Here is a 20,673-nt window from a genome sequence, read left to right as displayed (position 1 = left end):
GCAGACTGATCGTGGACTCGGACAGCCTCACCATCACTGATGTTACAGAGGACGACGCAGGAGTGTACACCTGCATCATGAACACCACTCTGGACCACGATTCAGCCACCGCTAAGCTCACCGTTGTGGGTATGTAATGGTGTGCACAGTTTCAAAACTGCTCAGGCATAAAACAGACTCATAACGTCTCTCTGTCTCAGCTCCTCTTAGAAAAGGTAACCTGTCCAATAACTTACCCACCGTATTAGCTTTCATCGCTTCAAGGTTAAATGCCGAGAGCAGATTTACTCAGTGGCACAAATATCCGTGTGCTTCATTCTAAAAAAGCCAGATTATTTTCTTTGTTTCCTTCTGAATGACTGACCTTTAAAACTCCCTATTTCACTCCTGCCCTCCTACCTGACAGAGGCCACAACACCAGCTGTTGTCTACGGTAAACCTGCAGCACACACGAGCACCCAGATGTGCTCTGCAGATGTGCGCTTGTGTTTGTGAAATGCGGCATGCGTTGACCTGAAAATCACAAAGCATTATTGTGTATGTGTGTGGGCTTTTTTAAATTCATTTTTGATGTTCCAGCATTTATTTCTTATTGCCTCTGAGAGTTTATTTTTTATAAAATTGCTTAGATATTTTTTTTTAATGTTTTGCCAAATATGCATAATGTTTGAATGCTTTAAACCACTGGTGGCAACATTTACTCAAGCCAAAAAAATGTCTATTCACAGTCGAATGAAAACATCATTTGTAAAGCAGACATCTCCCGGTTGCACCACTTGGGATATTTCCAAATACACGTTGCTCTCATCACTTATTTATTCAAGGCGTGCATTTCACTTTATCACCTAATTCCAAAACATGAGCATCAATTTAACCTCTGTGTGAGCCTGAGACTGGATTTCATGCGGAATGATTATGTAGTGGGATTTTCATATGCATGATGCAATGTCTGCATGTTTATCACAGCCCAGATAACACAGTCTAGTAGAAGATGTACAGAAATAAAGGAGGAACTCAAAGGTGTGCTTGGTTAAATCAACAAATTAGCATCTATTATGGTTTCAGTATCACAGAAACATGGCCGACACGTCCTTCATTTTTTGTTTTTGCTCCATCTTGTTCATAGCATGAACCCTTCATCTTCTGTAGAATGAAGCCACTATGAATATAATCCCAAGCACACGGGTTGATGCTGCTGCTTGTGCTGTATTTCTCCCAGAGCGACCCGACCCCCCGACAGACCTGGAACTGACAGACCAGAAAAAGAGGAGTGTTCAGCTCACTTGGACCCCTGGGGATGAACATAACAGCCCTGTTCAGAGTATGTTTATGTGTGTGTGTGTGTGTGTGTGTGTGTGTGTGTGTGTGTGTGTGTGTGTTTGTGTGTTGTTTGGCTCGCTCTCTGTGTGGGTTTTATGTGAACGTACACCTTATTATTAGATTGTTGGCCTATATTGCTCTAAATGTTTTTGTGCAAACAAAATCTTTAAAATTGGCTACACCCAGTAGTAACCAATAACAAAGTCTAAAATCTGCCTTTTGGCAAAAAAAGAAAAAGAAAAGAAATGCACTTAAAGACTTTTCCAAACTTTTCTGGAAAATGTACTTCTCTACTGTCAGTTAGTTTCCTCAGGGTGATGAAAACCCTCATCATTTTTTGAAAAACCGGGCTAAATCCGCTATTTTCTTGAATCCTCAAAGTGCTGCTGAAAGTGGATTTTTTTTTGTTAAGCTAGGCTTTTTGAATTAAAGTATCCTAAAAAAAACTGAGGGCTTTAATTCCATTTATGGAAATATACTGTCAGACACTATTTAAGGTGTGATGTCTTTTTTTAAATACAGAATTTCTGATCCAATACGAAGACTCACTGCACCATCGGGGTCACTGGCATAATCTTACCGAGGTCCCTGGAACCAAGACAACAGCTCACCTTAAACTGTCGCCCCATGTTCACTACACCTTTAGAGTTCTGGCTCTCAACGCGGTGGGCTTCAGTAATCCCAGCCGCCCCTCCAGGATGTACAAGACAGAACCTGCAGGTACAGAATCAGCTGACTGACTGTGTGATTTCTGCTCTTCTTGGTGCAGTTTCCTGTATAAAGTAATTCTCCATATATCCATTTCTTAGCCTAATGCATTAAATAATGCATTAGGCTAACAGATGCCATATCAAAGCTGTTGTGTATCAAAGTAAAGACAATGAAGTACCATAAGATTCAGTATGCATACATACACTAAAGTCTGTAAAAGTAAATCAGACCAGATTATAAGTACTATCTAAGAAAGATTTTCCATCCAATAAGTGTTAATTGTGTCCTTAATGATATATTTTTCAGCTCCAGATGAAAACCCAACAGGTGTGCAGGGATTTGGAACTGAACATAACAATCTTGTAATCTCCTGGAAGGTAATAAGCAGCATAAGGCTGATCCTTTTAATCCTCACGCATTTATTAAAGTCTTCTCATACTGCAGAGCTTGACTTTGTAATTGTGTGGTCTTATGAGCTTTCTTTATGGGGTTTTTTCACTTTATTGTCATTCAGCAAAACTATATTTTCAGCTTCCTATACTGTTACATGTTGTCTACAGAAGCTTTCCAATGGAGAATAAGTTACATTACAGCTTTCTCCTCTGCAGCCACTGACAAACCTCCAGTCTAATGGTCCCGGGCTTCACTACAGAGTGATGTGGAGGCAGAAGAAGGTAGAAAGCGAATGGAATACAGTGACCGTGTCTAACAATTCCAAGTTTGTTGTGTCTGGAACGCCCACGTTTGTTCCATATGAGATTAAGGTTCGGGCTGTAAACGACCACGGAGCTGGACCTGACCCTGCTATTGCCCACGGCTACTCAGGAGAGGACTGTGAGTAAGACTGTCTATTTTTAAAAAAAAGATTATGCTCAAGAGCCTGCGGGTGATGCAGCTGGTGTGTGTAACCTATAACATATTCTCAGTATGTTCCTTTTTTCTGTATTTTGCTGTTGTAATGCTGTGTTGCCCATCTACGATACAGTGCCCGTAGCAGCTCCAGAAAATGTGCACGCTGTGGTGCGAAACAGCACCCTGGTAGAGGTGTTCTGGGATCCCGTGCCCGCTCATTTAATACGCGGAAATATCAAAGGATATAAGGTACCGTATAAGAACCGCCGACAATGTAACATGTGCACCATTTCCACCAGTTGTACTATATACGTCATTTAAATCTACATGCTTTCAGGTGTCTTACTGGAGAAAACACCACTACAAGCACAATCCTGATCACATGGAGCAGGACATTCTTGTATTTAGTGGGAATCATACCCAGGGCATGCTGCCTGGCCTCCACCCCTTCAGTCTGTACTTGTTCAATGTAAGGGTCTATAATGGAAAAGGAGAGGGCCCCCGGAGTGTAACCCAGCAGTTTAAGACACCCGAGGGAGGTAAGAGATCGGAAGGGACACCCTTTGTGTCTGTGTGTGTCTTTTTTTTTTCTTTCATATGAGAGTAGACTTTGTTAAAAATGACCCAGAGTATAGTTTCAGTCTTCATTATCATAACTGGAACAGGAAGCAAATTAGCTCCACTTGAATGACAGCCTATGTAAAACAGTGTCACATAACTGGTTAGCAAATAGAAAATGATGACTTTCCACCTGTAACTGATCTATGCTCTTAATCAGCGGTCCCCAACCTTTTTTGCGCCACGGACCGGTTTATGCCCAACAATATTTTTCATGGACCGGCCTTTAAGGTGTCGCGGATAAATACAACAAAATAAAACTAGTACCGGTACCAAAAAAAAGAAAATGTATTCATAACACACGTGAAAAGACCGATAAAAACCCTGAAAACTATACATTTCACACCTGAGCCTCAACTCTCGCGGCCCGGTACCAAACGACTCACGGACCGGTCCGAGGCCCGGGGGTTGGGGACCGCTGCTCTAAATCATACAATCAGAAGTCTGGCTATTTAAGTTATTCAGTTATGAATGATTCTCTTCGGTCTGAGTTTGAAAGGTTTTTGTTTATTTTAATCTGTGAATATACAAGCAGTTGCTCAGTTTTTTTTGCACTAGAGGCTTTAAATTTCCCAGTCGCCTATTAATCACATCCAGTCTAATTGTAATGACACAAAGCAATTTTTGTAAGTAAGAGAAATTTTTCGCTTTAAGTGCTGCACAAGCTTTATTGCACACTGAAGGTCAAATATCAGAATGAAATATAAATAAGCAAGCCACAATGACTGGAGGCAGACTTTGAGTATTAACACTGGGCATTCTGCATAAAGTAAAACCCAGAAATCCTCAATGAACCGCGCCTCACACACACACACACACACACACACACACACACACACACACACACACACACACACACCGTCTCTTCAGCTATTTATTTAAAACATCCTATCTTTAGCTGCTCTTTAATTAACTTGTGCAAGGTTTCATTATATATGTCTTTTTGCAGTGCCGGGGTCTCCTACTTCGCTGATAGTCACTAACTCGAACCTGGACTCTCTAACCCTTGAATGGAGTCCTCCTCATGACCATAATGGGCACATTACCGGGTATACCCTCAAATATCAGCCAGGTGAGGCTTTTTTCGTAAGATTTTTGCATCTTTACCTAGTGAGTGTCATCTTCTTCATGTAGTTTGTAGATTTGTATGTCAGTCTTTTTCATGTCTTGTGCTGTCATTCTGTTGAGATCATAAGACAGAAATGATAATCAATACTTAGAGTAGCCTAAGAGCATTTTTGTTTTTGCCTAAATTAAAAAAAACACAAATAACAAATCAACTTTGGTCATTCCTGCCTTCTATTTCTGAATCCTACACCCCAAATACTTCCATTTCCACCTTTTTCATCACTGACACTCCATCTACACCTCCTACCCAACTCTCTATTCAACTTACCCCACTGCTTCCCAACTTCCACCCCCACCCCATTATTCTTCTCGCCCATCCCTCACCCCTGTAGTAAATAACTCCAATGAACTGGGCCCAGTGGAGGAGCTGGCCTTGGCTGCCAATGAGACCTCTGTCACTTTGCCCAACCTCAAGTACAGCATACGCTACAAGTTTTATTTGAATGCGAAAACAGGCGCTGGAGCAGGTGCAGCCATTTCTCAGGAAGCTGTCATCATCAGGGAGGAAGGTAAGTCATCAAATACAAGAAAAATATGAGAAAAAAAACTAACTAGATTTCATGTTTCTCCCACTGGAGATGTGGATAAATATTAGATTAATATATATGTTCTGTTCTGTATTTGTTGAGGTAAGAGCATGAAAGCGTGTAAATAATTTACAGAGCATGTGCTTGGTTTGTATTATTGTCCATCAGAACATTTTCCAGTACGTGTTATTTACCAGATTTGTTTGTTTATCTTGCTTTGAAAATTCGGTAAATGTCTGGTGAATATTTGCTTAAATTGCCCCTAGTCTTTTTAAAATTTCTAATCATTTTGGCGATCTAAGGAAAGCCCCTCCCAAAACACAGCCTCAGAGACCTCTCTGGTGAAGTGGATAAGCAAACCTGAGTCCTGGTGTGCTGCAGCAGAACTGTGCAACACATTTAGCTTGTGTGAAGCTTGCACTGCTTTGCTGTGTATGCTTTGCCAGTTTGAATTGTTTGGTGTCAAACATTCCTCTAATTCTGTTGTGTAGTTTGAAGCTGCTCATCATTCAGTTACTGCAGACTTTATGGATTAGCTGTCAGAAAATCAGCTGACAACAACAATTTAGAAAAAAGTTGTTTCTTGTTATCCAGACCCATCTACCCATGTGTGAAAAAGTTATTGCCTCCTACATGGAGTGCAGAATTATTAGGCAAGTTGTATTTTTGAGGAATAATTTTATTATTGAACAACAACCATGTTCTCAATGAACCCAAAAATCTCATTAATATCAAAGCTGAATGTTTTTGGAAGTAGTTTTTAGTTTGTTTTTAGTTTTAGCTATTTTAGGGGGATATCTGTGTGTGCAGGTGACTATTACTGTGCATAATTATTAGGCAACTTAACAAAAAACAAATATATACCCATTTCAATTATTTATTTTTACCAGTGAAACCAATATAACATCTCCACATTCACAAATATACATTTCTGACATTCAAAAACAAAACAAAAACAAATCCGCGACCAATATAGCCACCTTTCTTTGCAAGGACACTCAAAAGCCTGCCATCCATGGATTCTGTCAGTGTTTTGATCTGTTCACCATCAACATTGCGTGCAGCAGCAACCACAGCCTCCCAGACACTGTTCAGAGAGGTGTACTCTTTTCCCTCCTTGTAAATCTCACATTTGATGATGGACCACAGGTTCTCAATGGGGTTCAGATCAGGTGAACAAGGAGGCCATGTCATTAGTTTTTCTTCTTTTATACCCTTTCTTGCCAGCCACGCTGTGGAGTACTTGGACCCGTGTGATGGAGCATTGTCCTGCATGAAAATCATGTTTTTCTTGAAGGATGCAGACTTCTTCCTGTACCACTGCTTGAAGAAGGTGTCTTCCAGAAACTGGCAGTAGGACTGGGAGTTGAGCTTGACTCCATCCTCAACCCGAAAAGGCCCCACAAGCTCATCTTTGATGATACCAGCCCAAACCAGTACTCCACCTCCACCTTGCTGGCGTCTGAGTCGGACTGGAGCTCTCTGCCCTTTACCAATCCAGCCACGGGCCCATCCATCTGGCCCATCAAGACTCACTCTCATTCAGCGGGGGAGCTGGCCCCAGGGAGGGGTTACCTGCCCCTCCCTTCCTTCCCTCCCCATCTCCAGCTGCCTCCCTCTTCCCGCTCCTCCACAACCACCCACACATGCAGGGCCTTGGAGTGGGGGTATGTCACCAGGGTGCAGAGGAGGCTACCCCCCCCCCCCCCCCCCCCACCTGTCCCCTTCTGGCTGCCTCTGCCTCAATTTTATCCCACAACTTAGACATTCACATTATTCACACTCTCATTACACATACATATAGGATCTTGGGGGTGGGCACAATCACGGAGTCCAATTTACCATCAGGGTGTATACCTCACCCCTGACGTCGTTGCCCACCTCTCAATTTTAAATACACTTAGTCATTGAGGGCTAGCAGGAGGGACTATGCGCTTACCTGCTGCTCCTTGGCAGGTAGCTCCATGCCCTCCTGGGTTTTAATTGCACCTTAGAACACATATGCATCAACACTACAATGAGCGGGTGGAGGGAGGTTTGGAGTCTTCTCCCACCCCCATTCTCTGCGGCCTGCTGGAGCGGGAGGGCTAGTAGGAGGAGTTGGCCGTCCGACTGCGGTCTGGGGTGTGGGGCCTCCCTGCTGCTGCGGAGTCGGGGTGGTCTGCCTCTCCCCACCGCAGGGAAAAGGGTAACACCACCTGGGTCTGGGTGCAATTCCCCCCTCCAGGGGCAAGGGTACCTAGACCCGGTTTGTAGAGTACGCTTGGGGAGTGTGATCGTGTGTACAGCGTCTCTTTATGTCTGTCTCCACGTTGGTTGAGTGTGGAGTGAGTGCATATGAGAGCATGAGGGTGGGAATGGATGTTTGTGTCTGTGTGTGCCTGTATGTCTGTGTCTATATGTCAGGTTGGGTATCAGACGCCACCTCTCTGGGGACACCTCAGGCCCTCCAAGGTTTGGAGGCCTATCTCCACCCACCACCACTTCCCCTGCCGGTGGCGGACTCCCTCAGGTGTCGGTGCGTTGGTGGTTCTTTGTGTCTGGGGGTGGGCGTCCGGGTACACACCGGCTCACTCCTTGGCGGCCGCTTGTCGGGGCCTGGGGCTCGCTCGGGCCCCTTTGGAGGTGGGGTGCCCCCGGCCTCTCGGCCTGGGGCTCGGTCACTCGGGCACAGCTGGGGGCCGGCGGAGCTCACGGGCGCGTCACTGCAACTCCCCCTGACTTCTGCTCCGCGGCTGCTGGGCGAGCCCTCATCTGGGACTCTCCTCAGCTCTTACTGGAACAGTAAGAGCTGAGGAGAGTCCCAGATGAGGGCGGCTGCCCCTCTGTTGGTCTTCCATGGTCTCTTGTGTTCTGGGGGCCTCTGGATGTCTGGAGTTTTGATCTCCTCCATACCCGCTTCACACCCTGGAGGACGGGGCTGTGGCCCCCCCACACTCCCTAGCAGATCATTACATGGAGAAACCTTTGGAATGCAAGCATGCTGATCCACACAGGTATGCACACATGGGTATTCACAGACGCGGACTAAAGCTTTCTTGGCTGCTGCCTCAAAGCACACTGTGCGCTGTCTATCTTGCGTGCTGCACAATATCGTTTATTATTTAGTAAATATTGATATCTATGACTAGCTAGTTTATTGTGATGGTGCTTTGTTTTCTCTATTATTATGTTGCTCTTTGTTGTTTGCTGTCTCCTCTGTTTGTTTTTTTTGTTTGTTTTTTTTTTTTTTCTCCATACAGGTGACCCAGGAGTTCTTTTTTTTTTTCTCTCTCTTCCCCCCCTTCTCACCGTCTCTTCTCCCCTTTGGTTTTCTTTCTTTCTCTCCCCCTCTTTCTCTCATTCATTCCCCCTTTCCTATTTATTAAAAAAATAAAATAAAATGACAAAGGATGAACTGAAGCTCTGCCATCACGTAATGTCGCATACTGCTGTTTCTGATGTCATTTAGAAAAAAAAAAAAAAAAAGACTCACTCTCATTTCATCAGTCCATAAAACCTTAGAAAAACCAGTCTTGAGATATTTCTTGGCCCAGTCTTGACGTTTCAGCTTGTGTGTCTTGTTCAGTGGTGGTCGTCTTTCAGCCTTTCTTACCTTGGCCATGTCTCTGAGTGTATTGCACACCTTGTGCTTTTGGGCACTCCAGTGATGTTGCAGCTCTGAAATATGGCCAAACTGGTGGCAAGTGGCATCTTGGCAGCTGCACGCTTGACTTTTCTCAGTTCATGGGCAGTTATTTTGCGCCTTGGTTTTTCCACACACTTCTTGCGACCCTGTTGACTATTTTGAATGAAACGCTTGATTGTTCGATGATCACGCTTCAGAAGCTTTGCAATTTTGAGACTGCTGCATCCCTCTGCAAGATATCTCACTATTTTTGACTTTTCTGAGCCTGTCAAGTCCTTCTTTTGACCCATTTTGCCAAAGGAAAGGACGTTGCCTAATAATTATGCACACCTGATATAGGGTGTTGATGTCATTAGACCACACCCCTTCTCATTACAGAGATGCACATCACCTAATATGCTTAATTGGTAGTAGGCTTTCGAGCCTATACAGCTTGGAGTAAGACAACATGCATGAAGAGGATGATGTGGACAAAATACTCATTTGCCTAATAATTCTGCACTCCCTGTAGACCTGATAACTGGCTATGCCATCTTTAGCAGCAAAAACTGCAATCAAGCGTTTGTGATAAATGACAACAGTCTTTCACAACATTGTGTGGATGTTTTGGCCCACTCTTCTTGAAGAATTGTTTTAATTCATCCACACTAGATGGTTTTGAGTGTGATCAGCCTATTTAAGGTCAGGCCAAAGCCTCCGAACTTTGACTAGGCCTTTCTAAAACCTTGGTTGAGGTGTTTTTTTTTAGCCATTCAGAGGTTGTTTCTGATCATTGTCCTGCTGCATAACCCAAGCATGCTTGAGCTTCAGGGCATGAGCTGATGGCTGGAAATCCTCTTTCAGGATTTTCTGGTAGAGAGCAGAATTTATGATTCCATCAATTACGGCAAGTCGTCCAGGTCCTGATGCAGCAAAGTAGCCTTAAACCATCACACTGCCATCACCATGTTTGAGTGTTGCCATGATGTTCTTTTTATGAAAGTTAGTTTTACACCAGATTTAATGGGATGCAAACCTTTTGTGGTGACTGTAGCTCGGGAGGAAGAGCAGGTCATCTACTGATCGGAACGTTAGTGGTTCAATCCCTGGCTCTCCCATTCTGCATGCCAAGTATCCTTGGGCAAGATACTGACCCCAAGTTGCTCTCCGATGCATCCATTGGAGTACGAATGAGTGTGATTGTTAGTTAGTAAGCACTTAAAAGCATATAAGGAAGTGCTTGTGTGAATAGGTGAATGTGGCATGCTGTATAAAGTGCTTTGAGGGCTCCGGGAGAGTAGAAAAGCACTATATAAGGATCAGTCCATTTACCATTTACCTGGATGAGTCATCGATGCACTGGAGTAATTTTGATAGGCCGGGCACTCCAGGAAAGGTTCACCAGTGTTCCAGATTCTCTCCATTTGTGGTTCATTCTCAAAGCCTTAGAAATGTATTTGCAACCCTTACCAGACCAGACTGATGGATGTCAGTGACTTTGTTTGACAACTGTTTTCCACAGCTGTTTCTTTAGATCATGGCATGATGTGTTGCTTTTTGAGTTCTTTAAGCCTACTTCACTGTGTCACACAGGTTCCATTTAAATGATTTCTTGATTCAACAGGTCTGGCAGTAATCAGTACTGGGTGTGGCTCAGCTTGATTTTGTGGTTAATCACAGTTCATTCATGACTTAACAAGAGAACGGTAATTGCTTTTTCACTGAGGGAAGTTAGGTTTCTATAGCTTTTTCCCCTTAATAAATGAAATCATTTTAAAACTGCATTTTGTATTTACTCAGGTTATATTTGTCTAATACTAAAATTTGTTTGACATAAAACATTTCAGTGTAACAAATATGCAAATACCTTTTCACTATATATATATATATATATAAATAACACTTTCAAGTTACACAGCACAACCACATAAATGTCTAAAAAAAAGACAGTTTGGGGATGTGGGTGGTTGTCTTCTCATAATGATCCCTGTCCGGTTGTTTCTCTTTGTCCTGTTTCTCTCTGCAGGCTCTGATATCACAGGTTGACAGAAATGTGGTGTTTCTAGACAAATGATTGTTTTACACATACAGCTAAAGCTGCAAAACCCACCATAAGCATGCGCTCCTCACCTCTGAGCAGCCTCTGTCCAATTCTGTGGCCAACCAGAATGCTTGACCGAGGAGTTCAAAGCACGGAAAAGTTCAAAGCTGCACAGATAAAGATGCTCTGTAACATGTGCTTTTTTAATGCCATGTGATAAAACTAGATGAGTCTTTTCAAAGTGCTCAGCTGCTCTTCATCTTTTTTTTCTCTTCTTTTTTTTTCGCTGTGCCTTTGGTGATTTTGACCCCCTTCTTACTTCTTCCTCAGTGGCCGCTGGTGATGCTTTCCTGCTGCATGCCAGGGGCTTCGCATGGCATGCCAATGAACTTTGTGTTCTCTGTATAATGACTTTAGCATCTGTGGTGTCTCTGTGTGTCTCTGTGTGTGTCTCACGTGTGTGTGGCTCCATCTCTACCCCTCTTCATATTGTTTACAGGAAGCACCCAATCCCTTCATCCTATTGCACGGTCACCTCCACATGGTCCACCCCACAAGGGTACAGATTCTGCTGTGATATTAGTAACCTCAGTGTCTGTTGATTAGTGATGATTAGTTATGTTTGTCCTCTGTTTTTGTTGGCATAGTTAAAGCAGTGAGAAACTAGATTTGGTGAAACTTGGTGCACTTAATGTTAACTGTAGCAAAAGCAAAATATTTGATTGACAGTTATTGGATTGTCCTTTGACCAACAGACTCATGTTGATGGTTGTGTTTTCTCTTGTGTGCTCAGCAAGTCCTTTCGGAAACATTAGCTCCATGATCGGGGAAGACTGGGCCCTGATCAGTTGGGAGTACTGGGGCCCGGAGAAAAACTTTAGTGCACAATACAGACTAAATGACAGTAAGCAAAGAAACGGCAACATTTTTCTCAATTCCATTCACAGGTGGCAAGAGACTCCTACTTCATTATTGGCTTATGCAAGTGAATAGAAATATTGGCAGTCATGCTGATGCTGGCTCTGGCCAGTGCAGACCCGGATGTGATAAACAACGCTTTCTGTGATTGGATTGCTAATTACCCAGTGCTGTAAATGCGTGCAGTTCCCTTGGCAATCTGGCTGGAACGTATGTAGACAAACGTCATAAAAGGCAGCACAAACATTTCCTATTATGCTAGCTGAATTTGACTGAAGTGCTCTCCATTGTTTTTATCCACCTGCAGTGAGGATGAACAGCACTGTAGTATGGCTCTCTCACACCTACCATTTTAATAGATTCACTTAGGGAAGATCACAATAATAGATCATAATCTTGCAAAATTTTGCTATCAAAAGCCTAATTATTGTGGTCATCAGTCACAACACATCTCACATTCAGCTCATTACCATTTGTGTACGTGCAGTGGCCCTAAAAGCTCAGCGCAAAAGAGGATCACCACCAGTTTGATAACGTATACGGCATTTTTGTCTGCAACTATGCCGCCAATTCTGTGAGAATGTACTTTTACTTACTTAGGCTACTACATGATTTTTAACTAAATTCAAGGTAGTCAAAAACAATTTGTGAACATTTGAAAGTTTTGATGTAAAGCTGAAAGTAGATGAAAAGTCTCTCTACTGCTCTTTGTATCAGAGGGCTTTTCCTTTTAAAAGGGCTTTTTTCCTTCCCACTGTCGCCAAGTGCTCATAGAGTCATCTGATTGATGGGATTCGCTCTATTATTGTATGGTCTTTACCTTACAATATAAAATGCCTGAGGCAACTGTTCTGGTTTTAACCTTTTGTGAAAGTGTCGTATTTATCAGTAAAATCACTTTTTTAATGGGAGAATATGACTTTTATTGTAAAGCTAGAAAAGCACTTTTTTATGTATTTCAGTTACATTTATCGCTATGTACCACCTTTCATGGCAATGGAACAAGAACAGAAAATATACTTTTATATCAACCTAATCCAAAAGTAGCAAGTTTTAAAAATGAGAAAGCCCATTACAGCTTAGTTATTTTTTTGAATTCAGTATTTTCTAAACAGCACACATATTATCAAAATGGTGAAATGATTTTTCTCACTTTGCAGCTTTTCTGAAGTTGCAGTGCATTGAGCTTTCGGGGACACAATAATAATTCATTCATAGACTTAATGGATTTTTTAGAACTCCATGAATATTAACATTTGCCTGCAGCATAATGCCATACCAGTAGATGCTCTTTTCAGACAATTAGTTCCCATAATGTCATGATCTCCATGGCCTTTTTGAAGTTGTGTTCGCTCCTTCAAACATACTTCTCTTGATGAACATAACTCCTGCAGGTGAAAGTGAAGAGGACTGGAATACAGAGTTTGTGAATGGCTCTCAGAACATAACGCTGAAAGGCTTAAAGGGGGGCCTTTGCTATAGGGTCCGTTTGGTGGCTTTGGGTCACCACGACCAAGAATTCCACCACTCCAAGGAGCTCTTGGTTACTCTCCCAGGTGAGGCACTTCCTGGATGTTCGCCTCCACCTCGGTGTGGCTGAGCCTGGCCTTACACTTTGTCGTGTGTCGCGTATGGAGTAGTTTGTGCTTTTGTATATTTATACAGAATCGAGCATGGATTTAACAGATGTGATGTGGTTGTTCTATATGCCAGACATGTACTGTAGTGATGTGGACAGAACATACAGCATGATTTTCTGGTTAATGCATAATGAATGTCAGTGTCGCACTGTTGGGGATTTTAGAAGTGGATATTCTAATATAGAATTTCAGTCTGTTTTTAGTATTTTATTTGACTTAATATCACCCGTGCTAACGTACGTTGTATGTCACTGTCCGTGTTTGCGTGTGTGTCTGTAATTGTGTGTACATGTTACTTCTTTGATTGTGGATAATTTTTGCTGTTTTCCCTCGCTACTGGGGATGAGATGTTAAAATAGTGCAAGTGTAAATGTTAAGTCTTTCTCCCCTTCTCTGGACAGCTGTGGCAAGCAGACAGGTGGACATCGCCACTCAGGGATGGTTCATTGGCCTCATGTGTGCAATTGCTCTGCTCATCCTGATCCTTCTCATTATCTGCTTCATCCAGAGAAATAAAGGAGGGAAGTACCCTGGTGAGTAATGGCACAATCACCACAAAAAAAGACAGTTGTTTCTATAATAACAACTTTATTAGAGCAGAACTTTTTAAAATGCACAGTTACAAACTCCTACATAGTTTGGATCAAACCATTCATTAAAGAAGTATACATCTCACATTAATGGAGAATAGGTTTTTTGTATTGACAGGGTTTATTCACTGTTGTCAGATTCACACATTAATCAGTTTTAATGAACCCATAAATTACAGTCAGGTTTTGTGAGTCCAACTATAAAGAGTGAAAACCATACCTTATTTCTATTTGGCCCATTTCCCCTTCAATTCACCTCTCCTAGTGTTCCTGGTGTTTTAGATGCAGAAGTCCTGTTCTGACCATTTGCACATAACCACAAACTTGGACTGAAAACATGAATTTCTATGTCACAGTGATGTTGCTCTCTTGTTAAGAGCAGGGGCTGCACTGGGGTTTCTGCGTGAAAGACTGCACAGTGTCCACAGCCCAAAGGTAGGGCATCAGATTAGGAGCGCAACCAGGAGCATGCCTGTCATTTTTATTTGGCTCTTATATAGGGGTCAGATGGGTGGAGTAGTTTAGGCATCAATTCACTCCCAAGTCAGACTGTCAACACATATTTCTTGTGTAACATCTCAGAGAACATTCAGATGTGAACTGTGGCGCATGCAAGCAAGCTCTTTTGTCCATATCAATTCAACAATCAATTCAGTCAACTCCCTCAAAATTTTAAATTAAAATGTGTTGGTCAGAACAGACTTTCCAGTAAAGAAACAAAAAAAAAGCATCTGGACAGGGAGAAACAGTCTACAGGTACACAAAGACTGAGCTTGAAGTTGAGGTCGGCCAAATTTAAGTTCGGGTACGGTTTTTGAATTTCATGGGTGATGTTGAACGACTGTCTTCGTCATATCGCTTAAGAAACATGTTGTTTCTCACAATTCTTTAAAAGCCAGTTTGACTAAATCGCTTCCTGTATCTCACCAGTCAAAGAGAAGGAGGATGCCCACACAGACCCTGAGTTCCAGCCCATGAAAGATGACGACTGTACTTTTGTGGAATACAGGTGAGAGAAAGTGCCCCAGCCTTTGGAGTCCCCAGAGCAGATTGTACCCATCAACCACTTGCCCCGTGTTCCCACTTTCTTTCCTAAATCTACACTCTGTGCTGGAGCTCTGCTCGCCCTCCTACTTCTCAACCCTTAAAACTAATAAAAAAAATCAACCAGAATCACCATTAACTAAAGTCAAAACAACAAGAGGAAGTAACCCAGTCTGATCTTCTACCACCGTGAAGTACAAGATTTTGTTTCTGGATTCTGGGACACCCTGGATGCTGTTTGTGTTGGACTTTATGTGTGCTTGATATGTGTGCAGGATTCTTCAGGTTCAGGGGATTCGTGGTTTAGGGTGTTTTAACATTACAAATAAGACTGTCAGGAATAGACAGTATAAGCTACTTTCATTTGCAACACATCCCTAACTGACCCCAAGCTTTTCAACTAATAAGCTAATCATATACATTGTATGTATAGTATACATATATATATATATATATATTAGTATTAACACTTTGCCTAGTGTATTGCTACTTACAGTACATGACCCTGATAGGATTGAAAATCTCTGAAATGGTCAGTCCTGTTAACTGTTACTTCAGTTATCCAGCTATGCTTGTCAGCATCCTTTTTCTAGGCTGCTTCTTCAATCACATGCAGAATACAGAACAATGAAGCACTTTACTTCTGTAAAACTAGCATTTTTGAATATTCTTTTTTTTTATAAGTGAATTTCTAAGATGGTCTTGCTTTTATATTTTATATTCCTTTTTGTATTATGTATACATGAATCTGTTCTATGGATTTTATGTGAGACAGAAGATGTGCGATAAATACATATCATTAATTATATATAAAAATGTGATATGCATGGTTTTAAGATTTGATATTATGTATGAAATTTTGCTGTAGGCAATAATGTGTTGAATGGAAGTATTGTTTATATATAGAGAGATAGATAGATATAGATATACAGTATATAGATGCATATGGGTATGTTATGAAATTGTCAGCACGCTTGAGGGAAGCAATCAACACTGAGAGGACAGAGCTGGTTAATGCTATTTACAACAGGCCAATAGCCATTCTTTAGTAGAAATCATTTATGATTGGTGTTATTCTAGATTTAATTTTTCTGGGAAAAGATCAACAGAATAGTCGTCTGTTTCGCACTACTGCCCAATCCTCCCGCTTATCTATAGCGCTCCATTGCAACTCTTACATTTCCAGTGAAGACTTAAATTTCTAAAAACAGGTTACTTTAACTTTAAAGAGCTTCTTAAAATAGCTGGCTACTGTAGTTTACAAGGAATAGTATCTCAAAGACAGTGTATTTTTTGGGGTGCCTATTTTCAATAGCCAGTTTGTTGTGCTTGTAAGTCCGCACCGAATCAGGATAGAATATGTGGGAATCAGCTTAATAACAGAGTTCATGTTCATCATAATTAAGGAGCTTTTTGCCCATTGTAACAATGTGGCTCACGAATGAGTTGTTATTGGTTTTTAGACAGCACTGGAAGTGTTTGGCACAAATAAATATGTTACACAGAAAAGTGTTGATATATTTTTAAATCTAGAATACCACCAGTCTGTAGTATTTACACCACGAGATAATCTCTCCAATGGATATCGGCTGTAAAAACACAATAGACAAATCACAAGGCAAAGTGTATAAATATTATAGTGCCTTTGTGAGAGTATTCTTTATATCCATGCTGTTTCATTACACTCAGCTGGAACCTTACAGTATGTCAATAAAGGCATTACTTAAGTCAACTGAGCTGTTCTTGTTTGACTGCTGGAGAGTATACTGTATTTTTAGATCAATCTGTACTTGTACAAAGCACATTTGCCTGTTAAAGTGCCAGACTTACAGAAATGTAAAATGTAGGAATGTGTTTGATCTCAGAGTGACGTCGTCATCCTAACGCAGGGGGTGTAGGTCTCAGGAAAGGTAAGGGCAATGATGGGGATTGGCGGCGGTGAAGGGTTTTGTAAATGTAGCATGTGTAAAGGGTCGGTGGGTAATGAAGTCACTGCGGAGAAAAATGCTTGCTATCTTTCACAGCTGTCATCGTGTATAATATTTTGTCACAAAGCCTTCATTATGTGCAGTGCTTCAAAAAATAAGCCGTCAGCAATCTGTGGCTATTCTATTCCCGTCATGTCCCCTAAATGCTTTTGCATACCATTTATTGTCTTTCCATTTTGGAGCATCTCAGCATTGTGAAAGCTTTGCGATCTCATTGGTATTCAAGTCGTGTATATGCAATGTTCTCAACTATCTGATACCCAAAGAAAACTTTCTTTGCGGACTTTCCATGCATTTTTGCCAACTTGTGATTTATCGTCGTGCTTGCTTTGGGGGCAGGGATACTTGGCTTAAACTTTCCTTTATTCACGTCATTTCATTGGATTTTCTGTTTTTCATCACAGTCTCTGCCTTGGGAGAAAAATGCTTTTGTCAAACAGCACATTTACCACTTCATATTTGGTTTCAGGGGGAATTTGAAAAGGGTATGATTGCTTGAGCTTTATTCCCCCGTTGCCTGATGGAAACCAGCTAATCATTCATGGCTAACATTTTTTAGACATGGAGCAACCCGAATGTGCATTGAAATGTATTTTATATTCATTGCTGCATATTAATATTCATATAACAACTTTGCCATTATCTACCGAACTTAAGGGGTAGGTTGTGGTAAAAGCAACAATTGGCTCTTCTATGCTCCATCTAAAAAAAAAGTGATCACTATTCTCCTTATTGCATCTGTCACATCATCTCACCTGTAATGCCTGCATGTTATTTTCTCCTTCAGTGACAATGAGGACCATAAACCTTTAAAAGGGAGCCGCTCGCCATCTAATGGGACAGTTAAGAGAGACGACAGTGACGACAGTTTAGTTGACTACGGTGAAGGAGGAGACGGACAGTTCAACGAGGATGGCTCCTTTATCGGGCAGTATAGTGGAAAGAGTGCCAGTAGGGACACTGCTGAGGGCCATGAGAGCTCGGAGGCCCCATCCCCTATAAAAGCCATGAACTCCTTGAACTCTTTTGTGTAGCCAGTCGGTCTTAACAGAACGGTGCGGGGTGATGCACTGACTACTCAAGCCCCCTCAATCCCTACATCACTCTTACAGGGCTGTCCCAACACTGCATGGCTTTATGATCAAACATGTATACCCAGCTCCATAAATGAAACGTAAAACTCATTAAAGACATTTATGTTTTCACACGGACGTCTTATGGAGAAGCTTGGAAAACCTTAGCTAATTATACCCTGAGCGACATTTAGGAAGTAACCAGCTCAGCCATAACTTTAACAGTTCATGACAGTTCCATAAATCCATATATTAATCAACACTTTAATATTAACAACTATTGCATTTTTACCAGAAATCTGATATGGACTATGCAGTTATTGTCTGAACTATATTTGTTTGTGTTGATGGTTGTCATATTATCTATTCAAATAGGGGGCATTGTCTACAGTAAATTTCTACTACTCCATGTATATTTTTTTCCAACCCAGAAACTTGTACCAGAAAAATGCTATGTAATCTATTACATTAAGGCAGTTCCCATGGTGCGTTTAAAAGGAAGATGTTGTACAGCGCATATGTAAAGTTATATTTAATGAAGTGAACATTCTGCACAGTGGAATTTGAGAGCAGTGCACATGTTATAATTCACAGTGTTGCACTGATACGTCCTCATCTGTAGTCGCTGTCACACTGCGACGATGAAGAAGGAGGCTAAAGTGCTGCATGGCATGTCACATGACCTCATGACCTTTGCCCTGCATGTGACCTCCTCTTATTGTGCTTGATCTGAAGGCCAGTAGGGAATAGCTGATGGTGTGATAGCTTGCTTCAGTCCCTGCAAGTGCTCCTTCAGCAGGTAGTGCCTTTTCTTTAAAGCATTGATTCACTTGCAAAGTCTCTTTCTGGCCTTCAGTGTCTGGAACAGAGACAATGGGAGAAATGCAGAAGTCACATCCAAGGATGGATAAGATAAGCATGAGAAGAGCACCCTGTGGATGGACGAATAATTAATATGTGCTTGGCTTTTTTTTTTAAGACACAGGACTGGCTTTGATTTCTTTGAAAAGTAAAACACTGCACTGGATCAAATGAAAACATTGTAAGAACCACCACTGATGTATAAATGCCTGCAATACCTAATGGTATTTCTGCAGTGTATGGATATTTGTGTTTGTGTGTGGTTGTGGACACAGCACATTAATTCAACTCCTATTAAGCAAAAGTTGTTCGCATTTACTAACTGCTCTTGAGGGCCTTTGGATGGGATCAAGATTTAGTTTTTCTTAACTTGCATCAAGTTTTATTTTTTTAAAGACATGTAGAATATTTGTTGAAATTGTAAATATCTTAATTGATTGTACAGGAACAAGCAGCTTTTACAGCAGTCTAAGCGACGATATCATGCACGATATGGCTTAACTTGTTGGTAGGAATATTATAAATATAGACAACTTGTAGAGAACATATATATATACACATATATGTGTATGTGTATATATATATATATATATATATATATACATACATACATATATGTGTATGTGTATATATATACATACATACATATATGTGTATGTGTATATATATACATACATACATATATGTGTATGTGTATATATATATATATATATATATATATATATATATATATATATATATATATATATATATATATATAACATATTCATTTCTACTTGCTGTGCACAGTGTACATTGTACTGTAACTAACTGGACAGAAAATTGCATATACAGTCAGATTCTTATTGCTTTCTGATTTGAATGCCAAGTTATATAATCCTGCTGTTTTACAATGTCGATATCATGATGCACAAAATTATACTATTCTGATTTGTACTGGTTCTGCTAAGTCTCAATATACTTCTAAAATTATGCTCTTTTCTGACAGTATTGCAAATGTTTTTTTTGTATTTAAGAAACAGATTTGTACTAACAGACTCTTTCTTTATCGCTATGTAATATTTTTTTTCCTTTTAGTGAAAGTATGGAACTCAAGCTGCAGGAAATAATGAATGAATAAATAACTATCTGTTTTCAGGCTTAAAATGTCATTGCCTTGTCATGCTGTGAATGCATTTAAATTCAGTACTCCATAACAAACACTGTCTTGAGTCTTAATTGCTGCATAATTTCTGATTTCTGATTCAGCTCATAACAATACCACATAATAAAAACCGTGTACCATTTTCAGTTTGGCTATCAAAATCACTTTGGTGAGGCTTCTAAAAACTCAGATATGTAAAAAGGTCAAGTTTGTATTGAGATAATTTTAATAAGTGCTAGTTAATAGACAATAAGTAGCTACTGGATCGTAGTTAATAAAATACAGTTGTTAACATGATAGATTCGATTTTATTTATATACCACTAAATAACACCAGTCATCCCAAGGTGCATTATATTATAAGGTAGAAACCCTACAAACAGACAAGCCTATATGAGCAAGTACTTGGCAACAGTGGGAAAGAAAAAGTCATTTTTATCAGGAAAAAACCTCTCCCAGAAACAGGATTCAATGAAGGATTTAAAATTTCTTTCTGGATTTAACAGGGAACCAATGAAGAGAAGTCAATGACCAGAACAGAGTTCAAAATTCCTCGAAGTGTTGTTTGAGGGCAAGTAATGCCATTAATTGTCAATAACTTTTTTCATTTTT

At 40.8% G+C, this 20,673-nt stretch overlaps 1 protein-coding gene across 11 annotated transcripts in view; it reads left to right on the top strand.

Moving 5' to 3' along the window:
* The window catches only part of LOC309710077 (neuronal cell adhesion molecule-like), an 80,507-nt gene extending 61,010 nt beyond the window's left edge, over positions 1–19,497 (top strand). For 7 of the 11 annotated variants that reach the window (XM_082539263.1, XM_082539261.1, XM_082539264.1 and 4 more), the window contains 16 exons: positions 5–129; positions 407–433; positions 1,220–1,321; positions 1,843–2,040; positions 2,338–2,408; positions 2,640–2,865; positions 3,017–3,132; positions 3,221–3,422; positions 4,451–4,573; positions 4,962–5,138; positions 11,304–11,363; positions 11,598–11,708; positions 13,117–13,278; positions 13,764–13,895; positions 14,883–14,961; positions 17,772–19,497. In XM_082539263.1, coding sequence (XP_082395389.1) covers positions 5–129; positions 407–433; positions 1,220–1,321; positions 1,843–2,040; positions 2,338–2,408; positions 2,640–2,865; positions 3,017–3,132; positions 3,221–3,422; positions 4,451–4,573; positions 4,962–5,138; positions 11,304–11,363; positions 11,598–11,708; positions 13,117–13,278; positions 13,764–13,895; positions 14,883–14,961; positions 17,772–18,018 — 2,158 coding nt within the window. In that variant the 3' untranslated portion in view covers positions 18,019–19,497. The remainder of the gene's footprint in view (positions 1–4; positions 130–406; positions 434–1,219; positions 1,322–1,842; positions 2,041–2,337; positions 2,409–2,639; positions 2,866–3,016; positions 3,133–3,220; positions 3,423–4,450; positions 4,574–4,961; positions 5,139–11,303; positions 11,364–11,597; positions 11,709–13,116; positions 13,279–13,763; positions 13,896–14,882; positions 14,962–17,771) is intronic. The other 4 variants (XM_082539266.1, XM_082539268.1, XM_082539259.1 and 1 more) reach the window with 4 other exon arrangements.
* Positions 19,498–20,673: the final 1,176 nt, after the last annotated feature.

The sequence above is a fragment of the Aulonocara stuartgranti genome (assembly GCF_965226115.1).
Source record: "Aulonocara stuartgranti genome assembly, chromosome: 7".
NCBI lineage: Eukaryota > Metazoa > Chordata > Actinopteri > Cichliformes > Cichlidae > Aulonocara > Aulonocara stuartgranti.
Note: the sequence above shows the minus strand (reverse complement) of the source record. Positions and strands in the feature narration are given on the sequence as shown.